We start from the raw sequence: 18,714 nt of genomic DNA, 5'->3' as shown, positions 1-18,714 counted from the left end.
CCAAGTAAGTATTATATTTAATCCCAACCAAGCTGGGTTCTTAGCCATGATGCCCTACTGCCTGTCTGACAAGAGAAAGAGAAGGGCAAGGTTAATGATGTTATACGAACATGTACATGACACTCTGACTAGAAATATTCTAATCAAAATGCCTTCATGATGCAACATAAAGCAACATCTAGGGCAGGTCCAGTGGGCATTCCACTCCTATTTAATGAATGGGAACATTGAGAACTGAAGAAATTATATAATAATTTAGTGGAGGGCCGAGATTAGAATTCTGCTCTCTTACCCTGTAAAATACCTCCTACCTGGCCAAGTTTTCTGCTGAAATTTGGAAAGTACTCTTACATTTAAAAAAATAATGTAGTGTTCATTTATTTTTGGAAATGAATGATTTTGAATCACCAGTATCATACCAGATTTTTCTCTCACTACTTGATTTCCTTAGCTAAGAAATAAAATTAAGTTTATATTCTCCACTCTCATATCACATTGTTATGCGGTGGGAGGGCTTTGAGAATCAACCCCGCCCAATGGTCTCCCCTCAACAACTCAGTAAAATCAGATTTTCAGAGTTAGTATCTGAAAGTTGTCTTTTTCCCAATGTTTATAAGATAGATCCCTGTAAACAAATGTCCAATTTTCTCATGAAAGACTTTGTATTTAAAAAAATTTTAATACTTTGTATTAATTAAAAGATTACTGGCTTAAGCATACATCATTTATACAGAATTCATTTGTTCCTATAGAGGTGCATCTTTACAAATTTTCTATGTCCTTACCATGTGTGCTTATTTTTGCTCTGACTTTACATAATATGAGAGAGACAGAGCGAGAGTGAGAGAGACATATAGATCTTGAATCTTGTTTTTAAAATGTCTCTTTAACTATTTCAATGGGAATTGAAGTCAGGGTGGAGGGGGATTTCATAGACAGCACCCAGAAATTCTAATCTCCCCACCTGCTTTCTCCAAAGATGCTATAGATTTCCAGTTCATTTGGCAACCTCTCAGCCCTACTCCAGTGTCTAGGAATAAATGACCCAGAACCAGGAGAGTTGATTATCAACATAGTGAAGGGGAGGCCTGCATAGTGAAGGGGAGAGCAAGAGAGGCGGGCTAATCATACAGAGAGGGGAGTGAATGGAGATTGGCAGGGTGACTTTCAACTGCCAACAGTCACCCTGGAGTGCTTGGGTGAAGGACCAAGAATATTACTCCTTTTCTGATGGAGAAGAGAACTTATGTGGTCACCCTCAACATGCCTTTGATTCTCCTTCAAGTCCAGTTTCTCACCACTGCCTAGAAAAATATCCAATTCACAGGACTGATGTGTCCTTCCTGAACGTCTTCCTTTTTGGAGGCAGTGTGAGAAAGTTAAAGACATCTAGAAAGGACTAAGAGTAGAATGGAAGAAGAGAAGACACAGGGAAGCAAATGTGGAGACCTTAAAACCAGGAATAGAAATAGAGAAAGAAGCTAGGATGAAAGGGGAGAGAAAAATCACAGAAAATAACAGCCCGAGGGGGTAAGCGAAGAGAAAGAGAGAGGAGGAAAAACCGATTTATTGCTGAGAAGAGTTTCTCTCCTTAAGTCCTCTAGGTCAAGAAGTCAGACATGGCACAGAGCATGGAAAGGAGGCAACGGATGCCCAGTGCATGATCTGGAGAAGCAGGAGTCCAGCCCGATGGGAGTGCAATCCCGAGCCCCGATGGCTTCTGCCGTGGTGTATTTCATCCAGGTGAGTTGTGAAAACGCAGGCATAAGACTTCTGTTTGTTTCTTTGTTTCTGAGATAAATCAACTCTCAGAAGAACCTGGAGGGAAATGAATGAGGGGGGAAGACATATACAGAACCAAAGGGATGGTAGGGAAAAGAATAACTAGAATGTTCCCTTAGTATTATAAGGTTACATATAGTGCATGTATGACTAATGACATCAGTGAAAAGAAGGACATATATACTAGTAGGAGAGCAATGGCAATTTAGAAGTGTCTCTTATGTATATTTCTCTCTTTTAACATCTCTTCACCTGTCCCTCAAAACCCCAAGTAAGTTACTGGGAATTCCCTGGTCGTCCAGTCGTTAGGACTCCTCACTTCCACTGCAGGGGGCACGGGTTCGATCCCTGGGCAGAGAACTAAGGTCCCACAAGCTGCGTGGCATGGCCAAAAAAAAAAAAAAATTCCAAGTAAATTATTAAAACTAAGTACATAATTCCCCTAAATGGTGTTTCCCATATCAGCCCTAATACTACTCTAGCAGTTTAGGTGCCTCTGGATCAGAGATAAATTGAGAAAGAAAACTCTTTTAAAATACTTTGCACTTTTTATTTCTCCCCACTGAGAAGCAGAAGATTCTGAGTAACTCATTAGCCGAGAAAGAGTCATTGGACTGAGGAATTCTGGATCACTTTCAGGGGGAAATTGACACAGATATAAAATCTATTAAGAAGAAAAACAAATGAAGAAACGGGCTGGTTTCAGATTCCTGAACAGCTCCTAACAGGGAGGGTGCTATTTTACTTCCTATATACCAGTTAATTGAATGTGTGAAACCATAGCTTTTTCTTTCTTTTTCTTGTATTTTCTTTTTACTTCTTCTTCTCCTCCTTGTCGTTCCCTTCCTTTCTTTTCTCGTTTCTTCTCTTTTTGCAACAGGCCTGAAAAGAGGCATTTTATCGGCTGAGCACTTTAGGCTTTTTTTTTAAACTTTAATCAAGAAAACAAAGCGAAGTACCAGGGGTGGGTTGAGGAAACACATACTTTGTCATCCTTAGTGGCCATTTATTTTAAATTAAAACAAACCCAGGAGTTTCTCAAATGTTTTCTGCAGAGATCAGCTGTTTGTTCTTTTACAAATCCTTTTCCCCCAATGTCACATGTAGGTGTGTCCCCTGCCTGCCTCCACCCTCCCCCCAAACTCCCAATAAGTACAAATTCTTGCCTCTTTTTAGAGTAACTTTGTGGCCTTTGTTGTTGATTTCCTGAAATATCAAGTCATCCAAGTTACTGGAAGAGAGAGACAGTTTCTAGAACAGAAGTTTACCTAGAGAGGGTTTTGAAGGAGAAAGTCAACTGAAATATAAGGTAAAAGAAGGAGTGGGACATTCCTTTCCTGGGAGTAGAAGGGACCTGACAGCAGTGTCAACAGTTGTTAGAACAGACTTGTCCCTGGTTCTAGTGATTCATTCCACACATATCCATGAGAGAGTTTGATCTGAATTCTGGCCAAATCAATAGGTGTATGCAGTTGGTCATGTTACTCAAACCTCTCTGCCTTAGTCTCTTAACGTTTCAAAATAATGTACCCACCAGCATGGTTATTGTGATGAAATGTTATGAAATCTTAAAAATTCTTAGCAATCTGGCTGGCACAGAGTAGCAATTCAATCAATAGGTTTTTCCCCTCCCTTTCCCCCCTTCTTCTCTTGTACGGTGAGTTATTGACGTACGGAGGGAATAAAAAAGAGCAGTGGGGTTGAATTCAACTTGTAACTGATAGAGAATTAGGAGAAAAAGAACAGTATCCTGAGAGGCAGGTCAGGAAATTTCTAGGACAAACAAATTGATATAAATGCTGTCCCTCATTCACAGAGGCGGTGATGTTCACCCACCACCAAAAAACCAAAACCGAAACAGATTAGCTATTTGCTCTTCCAGGTTTTCCCACTGCGAATTTAATAAAGATCAGGTATAGGAGAGATGAAAACGGTCCTGAACATGACTGACCCCATGACCTTGTCCTTGTATTTGCCCTGCTGTCACCAACTGACCTGACAGCGCAGTCATGAGGGGCGGCTCATAGGCTGCTGAGCAGAGCAGATGAGACCATTTCCCTGTCTGAGATTGTTTCCCTTCCTACAGCTTCCTTGGGCAAGATGTGAGGAGAACTGTGTCAATCCTGAACAGTAAGTATCTAAGAGTCCACACTGGGAGGAAAGCATGACAGACAAAGACATCAACACCCAAAACAGGGTCAAAATGTCTTGAGATATCTCTGACTTCCCTTATTTCTACTTAAATGGCATCAAGCCACTAATCTCACAGACAGGTTATCCCAAAACAGGTGTTCTTGTCATCCTAAGTACTCAAGATAACACTGCTGATGGCGTTTTTCCAAAGCCAATCTTCCTGTCAAAACAGCAGACTTAATCTCAATTTATACAGTCACAGTGATTTGCAAAAGATTTTCTTTCCCAAGCCTCTCAGTGAGTCACGGAGACAGACAGGATTCGATACTGACCCGCAGATATACTTGGGTGATTGCCAACGTAGCACCACCATTTCAAATCTGCAAAGCGTTTCCTATTTTTCAGGGCATGTTAAAATTTATTGCAGACTTCATTTAGCTATCACTTTGAGGTAGTTATCCCTCAATCTAAGCCTGTCACAATTAGGTCCTGTGTAGACACAGAGGACACAAAGATAAAAGGGAAGAGTCATTCCTCTTGGAGGTAAACTATTTAAGAAAGCAGGGACAGTTTGAATGAAAAGACTTAACTTAGGCTGAAGGAAAACACATATTTAGCCAAGGGAAGAGTTTCCCTACAGCCAAGTCTGTGAAACCCAAGGGAAATGGTGATGGCCTTGGTTACTTGCCACAAGCTCTCTGAGGTTTTAGACACCTACCACCATAAGAGGGATATTTTTAATAGAATCAGAATTGTAACATTGTACAACTGGAAGGGGCTTTGAACAAACGGGGAATGTGAGAACACCTAGAGACACTGTTCAGTGAAAAAGAAAACTGTATGATCTACAACTGTGCAAACAGAGAGGATATAGAAGTGGATTTCAACAGATCACTAGATCATAAAGTATTAAATGTATTCATCTTCAGTGACAAACAAATATTTTCCTTCCTCTCCCCTTCACACTCCCCAACTTATCCCACACTCCTTCTCCCTTGTAATCCATATTATCTTCATTCTATAGAGAAACTTGATAATTGCCCTAGTTCATTCAGAATATTTAATTAGCTTTTGTTGTGATGAAGTTGGTTTCTACATTTTTTCCCCTTTCTTGTTGGGCCTCAATGGATATGCTTATCTGTTTTGATCCTGGATGTGAAAATTTAAAGCCCTTTTTACGGTGGGAGTTTTTATGGTGGCCCTTTTTTTTTTTCCTGCTTTTTATTTTTTATTGAAGTATAGTTGATTTACAGTGTTGTGATGTGTTAGTTTCTGATGTACAGCAAAGTGATTCAAATATGTATATATATATATATATATATATATATATATTCTTTTTCATATTCTTTTCCATTATGGTTTATTATAGGATAGTGTGTATAGTTCCCTGAGCTATATAGTAGGAACTTGTTGTTTATATGGTGGCCCTTTTGGCAACAACTTGCAAAACATAAATTACAAACTATCATGCTTATAACTGAAATTTTATGTTTAACTTTTATTTACCTCAAATATATACAAACCTTAACTTTCACATTTATTTTCACTCTTTGTAAACTTGCATTGAAAGTTCTTTCTTGGTAATTGTCATCAAAACTGTTTACAATGGTCATGGTTACATGTTCTATTAACATTATTTTCATGATCACTAGTTTAGTCTGTCTCATAATGACTTACACAATGCCATCTATAATATAAATCACTACTGAAGGCATCCCATTTCATAATAGATTCAGCTGGTTACATCGAAGTTAATATAACCTGTGATGCTTTTATTATAACAAGGTATCATACATTGTAACTTGTATTTCTGATTCTGGAATTATAACAGGCATTGACTATATTTTTATCGCAAACAAACCTTTATTCTTTCTCCATAGTTGCCTGACCACAGATTGGGTACATCTCTGGTATATATGGTAAGTTTCAGCTATATTACCCAGAAAGATGTTTAAAAGGGAGTTTTTCTCAGGGGGTATTACTTTTATTTATTTATTTATTTATTTTAGTTTTTAAATATATTGACAGCAGAAAAGAAACTAAGACATCCAGCCTATTTCCTAGCATCTCATGGAGTAAAGCTTCTTTACCTCATCTCTAACCTGTGTGACAATATACCAGGATTTCCTATTTCAATACCATCTCCTGGGCCAACATCAACGGATTATTGTGTACTTTCTCAGGGTCAGCTCTAGAGAAAGCCACAGAGAGGAGATTACTTCAGTGAAAAGTAGCCCCTCCAAACCACGTTTAAATCTGTCATGAATTGCTCTAGTGAACTGACTTAGTCTTGCTGGCAAAATAAGGAAGTATACACGTGAAGGGAAAGCCTGGGAATTAAAATCTGATAGTCATTCTATAAAACACTCAAACAAAAATCAAAATGCAGACACTGAAGACTGATTACGCCGAAGTTGGGAAAAACTCCAGACCACAGAGCTCTCACTGCTCGGTGGGGCCCTTACAGGTTGCTGGTGGTCATCGGCGCGCTGCTTCTCCTGTGTGGCCTGACTTCTGTGTGCTTCCGCTGCTGCCTGGGTCACCAGCAAAATGGGGAAGACGAGGGCCGGCCACCCTATGAAGTGACGGTCATCGCTTTTGACCAGGACAGCACTCTCCAGAGCACGATCACTTGTGAGTACACTAACGTAGAACATGGGAGGTGAACCCGGGTTTAAACGATCGCTTAGGACAGTGCAACGGTGTAAAAACATTGATCAAATAGTGTTAAAGTTTCTAAAACTTAGGGCAGCTTTAATTTCCCAAAGCCTGATGGTGCAGTGACCTGGTCTCCCATGGATGCTGTATTTTCAGTTTTTGGCCAGATAATGGAGTGAAGAAAGAAATGAAATGTTGGAGACAATATTGGAAATGTCTTACCAGAAGAATTCCCAAGTTTATAAATAATTATTTTAAGCTCTGAACATATCCCTTTTTCGAAAATGTCTTAGATTTTTGTGAAAACTTACACTTTCTATTATCTATACTAATTTTTTTTAACTTTGGAGAAATTAGTCGTGTGTACTTTCTTTATTCACCAGGTCTTAAACCATTAGATATTAAACCCAACACTGGATGATCATAAAACACTTTCCTTTATTTCCCTCTGTTCTCTTCTTTGGATTATATTCTTTCCTAAAATTGGAGAGTGAATACAAGGCAGAACAGCAGGCGGTAATACCCTGTGATATTTATTTTGAAAAGAGAGAACGCTATAGCACATTGTTCACCTATCCTGCTTTTCTTTTCTCACTGTCATTTTGGGGAAAAGATAAATAGGCAGAAACAACTATTTCTAAGGAGTCTGCAACTTCAGTGTGTTGGTATAAAGTGTTCCAAATCCATAAAGGGGAAAGGGCAGGGTTGTGAGATATGGGAGCCCACTTTAGAATTTGAGGAAGCCAGAGAAGACGGAATCTCCTAGCAAAGAGTGAAGCTGGTTTCTGAACAAGCTTCACAGGATTTTCCTAATATCTGTGGCCAAGAGTGACAATGGATTTGGACACCTGTTTAAAATGCAAGGGGACTGAGTGTGCCGTAAGTCTCTGGTTTCTGTGGACGCCGCGTTTACTTGAGCTCCCGTCCTTCTTTCCTCTCCAGCCCTGCAGTCAGTGTTTGGCCCTGCGGCTCGAAGAATCCTGGCCGTGGCTCACTCCCCCAGCTCCCTGAGCCCGCTGCCGTCCTCCCTGGACACCCTCCCAGGGTATGAAGAAGCTCTTCACATGACTCGCTTCACTGTTTCCAGGTGTGGCCAGAAAGCACCTGATCTACCCCCAGTGCCAGAAGAAAAGCAGCTGCCCCCAATGGCAAAGGAGTCTCCTCGAATAGAACACCGTTCTAATTGATGGGAACTCTGGTTTGATCAATGGGTTGGGGGTTTCCCCAGGGTTGGTAGAGATTCACAGACAAATGGAACATTTTTTTCCCCCTAACTTTCAGAAGGCTTAGGATGGCCATCTAAACAACATTCAGTGGCAAAGATGGATTCCAACCCAGACACATATATTTTCTGCTATGGCATGCTCTAGTCGAGAACTCTTCTTTATCCAGTGGCCACAATTTGCAGTTAACCTGTAGCAATGCTGATTACTACTGAACAGGAAAGCATCAAAGGGATCTTGGATTCCTTCAGCTATTGAGTTCCTTTCCCCATAGGATGCTGCAAGTTGCTGGTTTCTCTACCAGCAAATAGATTATGTACACTTGTAGAGAAAGACCAGCCTGCAGGCACAGCCAGAGACGTTCATGCACTGAATTCATACATGCTTCCTCTCGAGAGAGCATTCACTTTTATGCTAAATGACAATGATAATTTTGTAAGTCATGTAATGCCTCACTGGACATCCAGAATCCAGGGGTGGGATTGCAGGCCTGGGCTTAGAGGACACAGCAGAGTAATGAAGTGCCAAATATCAAGGTCTTTCTTTCACTCTGGTTCTACCCACCAGCAGTAGGGGAAACTGCATAGAATGCAGTAACAGTTCTATTCATTTTTTAGTTCCTCTGCCCTGCAAACATACGCGCACACACGGAAGCACGCAAGCATAGACACACGCACGCTTTTCTAACTCTGAAAGAATAGTGCCGCTTTGCTTCTTTCCTCTTTCCTGCTTTGACCAAGTGTCTCTACAGTAGTGACAAACACTTGCTTCTAGTGGTGGCCTTCACTGCCACCTAGTGGAGCCATGGTAGAAATGCATCCTCCTGTTGGAGCCCATCTGCATACCTCTCTGGTTTCTGGAGCACTAACTGGGTGAGATACTTCCCAGGGCACGATCATACTGTGTAGTGCTAAGCTGTCCACATAACATACTACCTCCAAAATGTACTGTTATTGGAAAATTTATAGGACGTGAAGTGTATTGGGGGAAATACTGCTTGCCAGTGACCTTAGAAAAGTCATTGAACTCCCTCAGGCACAGTTTTCTCATCCATAAATTAGGAGATACAACTCTTCCAAGGATTGTTGTGAAGATCAAATAAGCTATATGTAAATGTGACAAGATTTGTAAATTATTATGCACATGTATTTGTTACTCTTATTCTTGACAACTCATTTTCACCTGCCTGCTATGACTCTACTGAAAATTATGTTCTGATTTGCCCTTTGGCAACCCAGCCTGCTATGTCATTGCCAAGTCACACCTGATGTAGCTTTATTTCATCAATAAATATTTGTTGATTGAGGTAAACAACTGAAGACATGTGATTCCTCGTGATATGTCCTGTGTAAGAAAGGTAAGAGAGGTAAGAAATATTTGAGAAAATTTGTTTATTAGGCAAATAGGTCCATTCCTCAGGGAGCAATACAGACCCGGGGATGACTGATTAATGCACCACCTCATTAAATACTTTCTTGGGATGTTCACTCAGCCAGGAGGGAAAATGTTCTAAGCGAGTATAACCTGCTGGTGATCTGAATTTACTCTGAGTCTCTTAAGACATGGCCTCTGGAAATTGTTAATGCATGAACTGTTAATAGCACCCGAGGGGGCCTTGTTTTGCCACTGCCAAATGAATCTCTTCATTGTTACATATTCCATGAAATATTCTAGGCCCTTTCATTCTTCAAAATACTACAGTCTTAAAGACGTTAAAACGTCCTTGGGTATAACAAGATCTTGAAAGAAATCCTGCCTGTAAGGATCTTATTCTAAAGAGATCTCTCCGCCCCACTTTCCCCTCCCCCTTGCCCTCTCCTTAGCCACAGAGAGTCACCTTAGCATTACATCACAAGCAATCAGCAGCCACTTGGCTTCACTCCTTTATCTCCTCAGCCGAAGACATCTGTTCATCAGCTCGGTCACTTTCACCATTGGTCTCAGTCTTGTTTAACTCCTTTTAACTTTCCTCATACCCATCCGTCAAACTTTAAACATTGGTTCAGTGACGCTAACTGATTTCTCCCCAAAGCCTACATCCCTGAGCAGTGCTGCAGTCTGAAAGAGACATTGGGAAGTAGGATCACCAGGACTTGCTGATGGATTGGGTAGGGAAATGTAGTAAGGGAAAATGATTCCTAGATCAGTGACCCGAGCCAACGTGCGGAAGGCATAGCTGTTTATGAGGATGGGGAAGGCTAGCAGAGACCTGATTTAGGGGGAGATTAAATTCAGGGATTTCTAAAATGGGGGAAAGGCATTCTGTGGCAAAATATAAACCAAGTGAGTCTGAAATGAGGTCTAATACACGAAAGCAGCCAGGAAGGTTCAGGTGCGCCAATGAGAAAAATCCTTTTCCTCGAGATTGAATGAGGAAAGCCTCCATCTGTCAAAAAGAAAAAGAAGTTTCATATTGGATCTTGATACTCAGCAGTGTTTGTAAAATAAGCCCCTGAGAATGGCCCAGAGATTATTGGGATTTGCCAATTTGGGACTCTGGGGTCTGGACAGAAGGATATGAGTTTGGAAGCCATCAAGTTAAAATGTATATTTATAGATATGGGTGTAAATGAGATAACTCTCCCTCCTCCTTCTTCCTCTTGCTTATTTTTTAATTGTTCACTTTCTATTAGTTTCTTCCCTTTAGTATACATTAGTTTAGTATGCATTATATATTCTAAAAAGAAAGGAGAGCATAATTTGAAGGAGAAAAGTATCACATTGTTAAGCCTGGCGCTAAGTAATTCAGACGCTGCGCTTGAAGACAGCCACGAAAGTTTTTTAGCAGGAGAGATCCATGGGGTCAATGTTTTCGAAAGACACTGATGAAAATGTCTGAGGTCTTAGCTGAAGTGTGAAGAAGGCAGGTCTTGCTTCCAGCCAGGAGCATATATTAAAAATCCTAGTCAAAACTGATGAGAACCTGAAAATGAATGGGAGGCTGGGCGAGAAGTGGTGGTGATGAAATGAATGATAATCATTTCTTCTTTTCAGCAGAGCTCTGAGCTGTGCTCACATTGCAAAAACAAATAACAAAATGGTTAGGAAATATAACCTTTACACCATTGTTCTCTAGGTCTTTCCTCTAATTTTAAGCAGTGGAGAATCTCTGCCACCTCTTTCTCAGTCTGAATGATACAAATATGGATTGATATAAACCTCCTACAGCCTGGCTGTGAAGCTGCACTATTCATTCTCTACAGCTTAATTTGGGTTTTCTGGCGGTGAGGACACTAGTGAAAAAAAACCCCACATTTTAAAACATCATTTTTTACTTGCCAAAACTGAAATTCTTACAATCAGGGCTATGTCCAGTATCTGAAAGGAAGTGTTAATATCTACATAGCAAGAGGAAAAGACTCTGAGAGCATGAAGTCCCTAATCTGTGAGACACCTGGAAGATGGGTCTGGATTAGTTTACACAAGGATAATAAAGGCACTCCTTTCTGCAGGAAGATGGGTCTGAGAGAAGATTGATTGGGCTGTGATGACTGGTTTTGTCTGAGGTTTGGAGGCAAATAGAACAGTACAAGATACCTTGTAGTGGCTTGTTTCTGATCCAAGTCTAGGTCAAGAGCTAGAGCATAGAATCTGGTTGAGTTGGCCTTATGGGTCTGGCCGATGAGACCTTTATTAGACGGTCTGATTAGTTAACACATTAGGAGTGTACTTGTATATGAGAGCATGGATATAAAGCAAAAATGGAATTTATGTAACAAATATAAGAAGCAGGGGAGAAAAACTGCAAAGTCTGGGAACAGTGAGTTTTGTTTTCTTTCCATTTGTTAAGCAGATTGTCTGGAAGGCAATAAAGAAGCCAGGATAGGAAGTCCGCCCTTGAACAGGCTGACCGGGAAAAAAAATTCAGTGATTTATGGATTGTCCAAGATATATTGAGCATTCAGCTGTGGAAAATATTTTACAAGCTGTGTCTGAATAATGTTGGCCAGTGTCCTTCTGTTGGCACCTCCACCTCAGCTAAGCCAGAATTGCGCTATTTCCCACCTCAGAATTCCTCATATCTGTAGAGTTTGGAAAGGGTGTCATGAAAGTGGTCGTGTTTGAGTTGAAACCTGCAGGATCATAGAACTTTAAATGTCAAATAGACATTATAAGTGCATTTTCTGTCTATGAGCAAAGATGAGAAAGATGAGAACGTGAGTCATGGAGAATGTTAAAAATTCCAAGAGTGATAGAAAAGGAATGGATCTGAAAAGATAGGTTGCCATCTGTTTATGGGAGGCATTAAATATTGTAACCAAATGCAGGTTTGGCCACTCGCTGCTCAAGAGCCAATAACGAATTGAGGGGCAAGCTTCAGTAGAGAAGAAAGGTTACCTTACTCAGAAAAACCGGCAATATGGGGAGATGGTGGACTTATGTCCAGAGACCAACTCTGAAGATTCTGCTCAGCCATGACGATTTTTAAAGGGAAAACAATCTCAGTTAATCATTAAGGCAGAAGGTCAGATTCTTCGTCATCTTTCCACTGTGTGCAAACCTGCTGACTTCTCCTGATCTATCTTGGGACGCCGTCTTGCTCATGTGGCCCACCTGCAATTGGATGTTCTCTTGCCCACGTGCTCTGCCTCTACATGTGAGGTCCATCTGCAAATTTACTAAGGGAAAGCTAGGGGTAGAAGGTCAGTCATTCTTTAACTACTTAATTCTTCATTCTTATTCCTTCTAATCCGGGAAAGGAATCAACAGGTTAGGTAAGGTGTTGTGTATGTTTAGTAAAGCAGAAATCAGGAGCTAAGTTAAATGTTGCCTAGTGATCTCATCTTTATGATTAAGGTCTAAAGAAAACAGGGATGGACAAAAGAAAAGAGGCAGAGGAGCTGCTTACAATATGAGCTTAAGCAGTTCGGTCTTTATCCTGCCTTGTATGAAAGCTATTGAAAGTTTTTGAATAGGGAAAAGAGATCATGTAACTTGTAAGATGCTTCAGTTGTCACTAGAGGATGAATAAGAGAAGTGAGATGTAGAGGACAGGGACACCATTATGGCCCTTCAGCTACCCCAAAGACAACACTCCAATTTCTTCCATAAGAGCTTAGTTATAGGCAAAGTTATGGAATAAGGCAGACTAAATTTAAAGCCTCTTCACTGTGTTTCAGCTTCCTGGTAGGACTCATCCTACGTGTTTATGTGGCCCTTTGGTAATTACTGTCTTTGTTTCACAAATGATATCAGTGTTCTTAGTGTCTGGACTTTCTTGGGTCCCAATTTGAATATCAAACTTGCCTACATAGGATCTGTCTTGTACAACCCTCTTGCACTAGACTTAGCACCTGCTCTTCCTTCCCATGTAAATTCTAATTACTATGGGTGGTAGAATTGAGTGCCCTCTTCTCCCTCTCCCCCAAAAGAGTGTAAATCCAAACTCGGGAAATATCAAAGTAGATAAATGTAAATCCAATTCAAAGGGGACAAAAGTTCATCAGGAGTCAAACAATTGGTAAGTAATCGTAACCATTTGAATGCCTTCAGTGCCCTATCTCATCCTCCAAACTATGTGCTCCCTTTTGTCAGCTTTGGAGGCTGAGTTGCAGGCAAGTGATGTAACTGGTGGAGAGCTGAGTGCCTGAGCTGGCTTTACACTCAACTTCCTCAGACTTCAAACACCAAACTGGAAAACATTTGGCTCTTATTTTTTTCATTTAATTTTTATTCCTTTTAATCAAATGCACACCTTCATACAGATTACAAAGTCAAATAGCTCTACAAGGCTTGTGAAGAAAAGGAGTGCCTTCCCACCACACGCATACATGCACATAGAATCCCTACTTTTTAGCTGACTTTTTAAAAATCTGCATTTCTTCAAATACTATACATATGTTTCTATTCCTTTTCTCTTTTTTCTTTGAAGTATAGTTGATGTACAATGTTGTGTTAGTTTCAGGTGTACAGCAAAGTGATTCAGTTATATATATATATGTGTGTGTGTATATATATATATATATCTTTTTTTTCATATTCTTTTCCATTATACGTTATTACAAGATATTGAATACAGTTCTCTGGGCTATATAGTAGGTCCTTGTCATATGTTTCTATTCTTGATTTTTATTTTCAGTTTGGACCATTATCTATTGACTTGCCATTATGGAAGATGAAAATATGGCCCTTTTTCGCCACCATCCCTACCGTTGCGATCACGACACATCTGAACATTTCTTGTGCCCCCCTATTTTCTAAATATAGTTATATCATAATTTTGATTAGCTGAGTATAATGGGAAGCAGGAAAAATGACTATTAAGGATTAAGTTCCTGAAACCAGTCTTTCTGGGTTAAAATTCTGGCTCTTTCCCTTCCTCTTTGTCCAATCTTTCTGTAGTGACTTAACTGTTTTACGCTTCCATTTCTTTTTTTTTTTTTTTTTTAAAGGATTTTCTTATTTATTTATTTATTTATTTTTGGCTGTGTTGGGTCTTCGGTTCGTGCGAGGGCTTTCTCCAGTTGCGGCAAGCGGGGGCCACTCTTCATCGCGGTGCGGGGACCGCTCTTCATCGCGGTGCGCGGGCCTTTCTCTATCGCGGCCCCTCCCGTCGCGGGGCACAGGCTCCAGACGCGCAGGCTCAGCAATTGTGGCTCACGGGCCCAGCTGCTCCGTGGCATGTGGGATCTTCCCAGACCAGGGCTCGAACCCGTGTCCCCTGCATTAGCAGGCAGATTCTCAACCACTGCGCCACCAGGGAAGCCCCTACGCTTCCATTTCTTAAGCTGTAAAATGATCGTCAAATGAGTACACATACATTACATTATTGCGTGAGGATTATGGAGGTTAATACATATATTCATACTATATATAAAGCGTGTATACATGAATAACTATCAATTACTTTTACTATCTTGAAGATTATCTTCATCTCTCTCGTGTTAAATCCTGTCTTCTATGTCCCATGTCTTTTCCTTTCTTGGTTTACTTCCTCATCTGGGGGCTGCTCCTGGAAAAAGGTACATAAGAAGTGAATTTTTGAAGAGCTTCAATGTTTATGAAATGTCTTGTGCTACCCTCATACTTAAGTAATAGTTTAGCTTTGCATAAAATTCTAGGAAGAAAATAAATCCCCTTAGGATTGTGTAGGCATAACTAGCTTTAAATAAAATCTGACCTCCCTCCCTCATTTTCTGAAATCTCCCTCTCTGAGATTCCTAGTATTTGAATGTTGGACTTCTAATTCCCCTGGCCTCCTTTTCCATCTTTCTGTTTTATTGCTTTACTTTCTAGGAAATTTCATTAACTTTCTTCTAATACTTCTATTGAATGTTTTCCTTCTCTTACTTTTAATTTTTAAGATTTTTTTATATGAATACTCTTTGGTTGTAGCTATTTTTGTTTCATGGATGCAATATCTTCTTTTGTTTCTCCAAAGATATTAATGATAATTTTTTTGGTATTTTTATCTCCCCGAATAGTCTTTCTTATTTTCTCCAAGTTATTTTTCACTAATTGTTTACTTCATATTAGATCTTTTTTTGAAATCCTTGAGTCCTTGCTGCCTGATCATACTTAAGAACAAGGCACTAAAAAGCTCATTTGAAATTTCTGTATGTGTGCAAAAACCCAGCTGGGCTGCTAGAATTCTGGGAACAGAAGGAGGAAGAAGGTTGGGGGTTCAAGGGTCAGTATGTAAGTTCTCACCTAACCTTCCAGTTTTCAGTAGCCGTCTTCTACTAAGCCCACTTTCCCCCCTAGCTTTCCCAGTCCATAGACCTTGTTAATCATGCAAAAATAAATCTCCAGTCTCTACAGGGATGGGGAGATAATCTGGAGGTAAAGATGGCTGAGCCTTTCTAAGTTCTGTAAAGGATAATGGACTACTTTAGATCTTCCCTAGCACCAGGTTTGGACTGCCTTTTTCAGATCTCCTCTGTCGTTTATTATTTGTCAGTCTTCTTTTTAGACACCAATATTGTTTTCTGTTTTCTTCTTTTTGACTTTGTGAGTTTTTGATTCCCTTTTTCTCCTTTACAGTCTGTACTTGTTTTCTAGAGCTGAAGGATTCTTTTTTTAAATTTTTGTTGGAGTATAGTTGATTTACAGTGATGTGTTTGTTTCAGCTGTACAGCAAAGTGAATCAGTTATACGTATACATATATCCACTCTTTATTTTTTTTTTAAGATTCTTTCCTCATGTAGGCCATTACAGAGTATTCAGTAGAGTTCCCTGTGCTATACAGCAGGTTATTATTATTTATCTATTTTATATATAGTAGTGTGTATGTGTCAATCCCAATCTCCCAATTTATCCCTCCCCCCCATCCCCTGGTAACCATAAGTTTGTTTTCTACATCCATGACTCTACTTCTGTTTTTTAAATAAGTTCATTTGTACGCTTTTTTTTTTTTTTAGATTCCACATATAAGCGATATCATGATATTTGTCTTTCTGTGTCTGACTTACTTCACTCAGTATGACAATCTCTAGGTCCATCCATGTTGCTGCAAATGGCATTATTTTGTTCTTTTTTATTGCTGAGTAATATTCCATTGTATATATATGTACCACATTTTCTTTATCTGTTCCTCTGTTGACAGACATTTAGGTTGCTTCCATGTCCTGGCTATTGTAAATAGTGCTGCAATGAACATTGGGGTGCATGTGTCTTTTTGAATTATGGTATATACCTAGGAGTGGGATCGCTGGGTCATACGGTAGTTCTACTTTTAGTTTTTTAAGGAACCTCCATACTGTTCTCCATAGAGGCTGTACTAACTTACATTCCCACCAACAGTGTAGGAGGGTTCCCCTTTCTCCAGACCCTTTCCAGCATTTTTTGTTTGTAGATTTTTGATGATGGCCATTCTGACTGGTATAAGGTGATACTTCACTGTAGTTTTGATTTGCATTTCTCTAATAATTAGTGATGTTGAGCATCTTTTCATGTGCTTTTGGGCCATCTGTATATCTAGAGCTGAAGGATTCTGATGCCAGTTCCCATGTGTGGGTTTTTTCCCCACACCAAGCAATTCTCGTACACCAGCTGGATGTCCTACAATTCAACTGAATTCTGACACTATCTCCCCAGATCCCACAGTTAAGGACTCAGTCTTATAGGACTACCCTCCCCCACCAACACACACACATCATTTCAGATGCCAATCACAAGTCCAGGTTGTCACGTGGGATTCTGACTGATAGACTATAGTTCAGAGGTTCCAATGACCTCCTCTTCTCGTTTGATTAATTTGCTCCAGCGACTCACAGAACTCTTCCATAAGTAGACAAAACAGTTTACTTATGGATGAGGTGCATAGGGCAGGGTACGTGGGAAGGGGCACGGAGCTTCCGTGCTCTTCTCCAGTGAGCCACTCATCTGGCACCTCCATGTATTCATCCACCTGAAGGTCTCAGAACCCTGTCTTTTTGGATATTAATGGAGGCTTCATCACTTTGGCAAGCTGGATTATGTCATTGACTATTGGTGATTGAACTCAATTTCCAGCCCTTTTCTCCTCCCTGGAGGTGGGGGTTGGGGTGACTGAATGTTCCAACTCTCCAATCACATGGTTGGTTCCTCTGGTGACCAGCCCCTATCCTTAGGTTACCTAGGGTCATTCCAGAAGTCACTCATTAATGTAACAAAAGACACGTTTATTGCTCTCAACACTTAGGAAATTCCAAGAGTTTTCAGAGCTCTGTGTCAGGGACGGGGTGAAGACCAAATATATATTTCTTTGTACAAATCACAATATCACAGGCTGCCATAAGGACTACAAATTGGATGGTTTAGACAACAGAAATTTATTCTCTCAGTTCTGGAGGCTAGAAGTCTGAAATCAAGGTATGAGCAGGGTTGGTTCCTTTTGAACGTGGTGAGGGAGACTCTGTTTCCTGGCTCTCTCCTAGCTTCTGGTAACCTTCAGCATTCTCTGACTTGCAGATTGCACTTTTCCAGTGTCTTCACATCCTCTTTCCTTTATGCATGTCTGTCTCTGTGTCCCAATTTCCTCCTTTTTAGGAGGACACCAGTCCTATTGGATTAACATCTACCCTAATGGCCTCATCTTAACTTGATCATCTGCAAAGACCCTATTTCCAAAGTCACATTCACAGGTACTGGGGTTAGGACTTTAACATTTTGGGGGGGTGTGTATTTCAACCCATGACACAGTTGCTTACAGCAGCGGTCCGCAACCTTTTTGGCACCAGGGACCGGTTTTGTGGAAGACAATTTTTCCACGGAAAATTTTTCCACGGATGGGGGATGGTTCAGGCAGTAATGCGAGTGATGGGGAGCGGCGCATGAAGCTTCACCCCCTCCTCCGCTGCTCACCTCTTGCTGTGTGGCCAGTTCCTAACAGGCCGTGGACCGGTACTGGTCCGTGGCCCGGGGTATGGGGACCCCTGTTTTAGTGGAATTTCAAGAGACAGCAAAGATAAATATATCCTTTTCCATCTACCATCTTAAATCAGAAGTCTACCCCTTACTCTTTTCACTATCACATACTGCACATTTTTTGAGTCTTTACTTTGTATCCAAAGTACTGAGAATATAAATACACATAATATGCCATCAAGTGACACAGAAGCAACTGCGAGAGACTACCTGAAACTAAGGACTTAAATGCCATTAGAATTGCCTCTAACTCTTTATCTGTCTCTATCCCTACCTATATATCTTGCCTCTCTGAATATCATCTTCTCTATCTCTTGTTGGAACCCAGAACAGGCCATCCCAAAATATGCCTCAATGGCATATTGATTATTTTAAATTAAAGTTACTTCAGAAACAGCTGATGCAAGAGGGACACTGACCCTCCTCTCTGTCTACCTGAAAGCAGGAAATAAATCTCCCATGTGAAAGGTGCACTCCCTGCATCTAAGGTAGAAGGACACTTTTATTGCCAGATATGGGAAATTCAGGGACAAGAAACTTGTGTAAGCAAAGCTTGTTACTTCTTTAATT

The 18,714-nt window shown here is 40.4% G+C and overlaps 2 protein-coding genes across 2 annotated transcripts in view; one reads left to right on the top strand and one right to left on the bottom strand.

Moving 5' to 3' along the window:
- The window catches only part of LOC103012302 (C-type lectin domain family 12 member A), a 234,448-nt gene that overhangs the window by 124,337 nt on the left and 91,397 nt on the right, over positions 1-18,714 (bottom strand). The gene's annotated exons all lie outside the window — the stretch shown is intronic.
- On the top strand, positions 1,123-9,097 carry TMEM52B (transmembrane protein 52B). The gene is made up of 5 exons (XM_007196078.3): positions 1,123-1,743; positions 3,869-3,912; positions 5,796-5,834; positions 6,383-6,549; positions 7,516-9,097. The coding sequence occupies exons 1-5, from the start codon at positions 1,690-1,692 to the stop codon at positions 7,758-7,760; spliced, it is 549 nt and encodes a 182-aa protein (XP_007196140.1). The 5' UTR covers positions 1,123-1,689; the 3' UTR covers positions 7,761-9,097.

Source organism: Balaenoptera acutorostrata, chromosome 11 (assembly GCF_949987535.1).
Source record: "Balaenoptera acutorostrata chromosome 11, mBalAcu1.1, whole genome shotgun sequence".
Lineage (NCBI taxonomy): Eukaryota > Metazoa > Chordata > Mammalia > Artiodactyla > Balaenopteridae > Balaenoptera > Balaenoptera acutorostrata.
The sequence above is the reverse complement of the archived record's forward strand: the minus strand, read 5'-3'. Positions and strand labels throughout refer to the sequence as shown.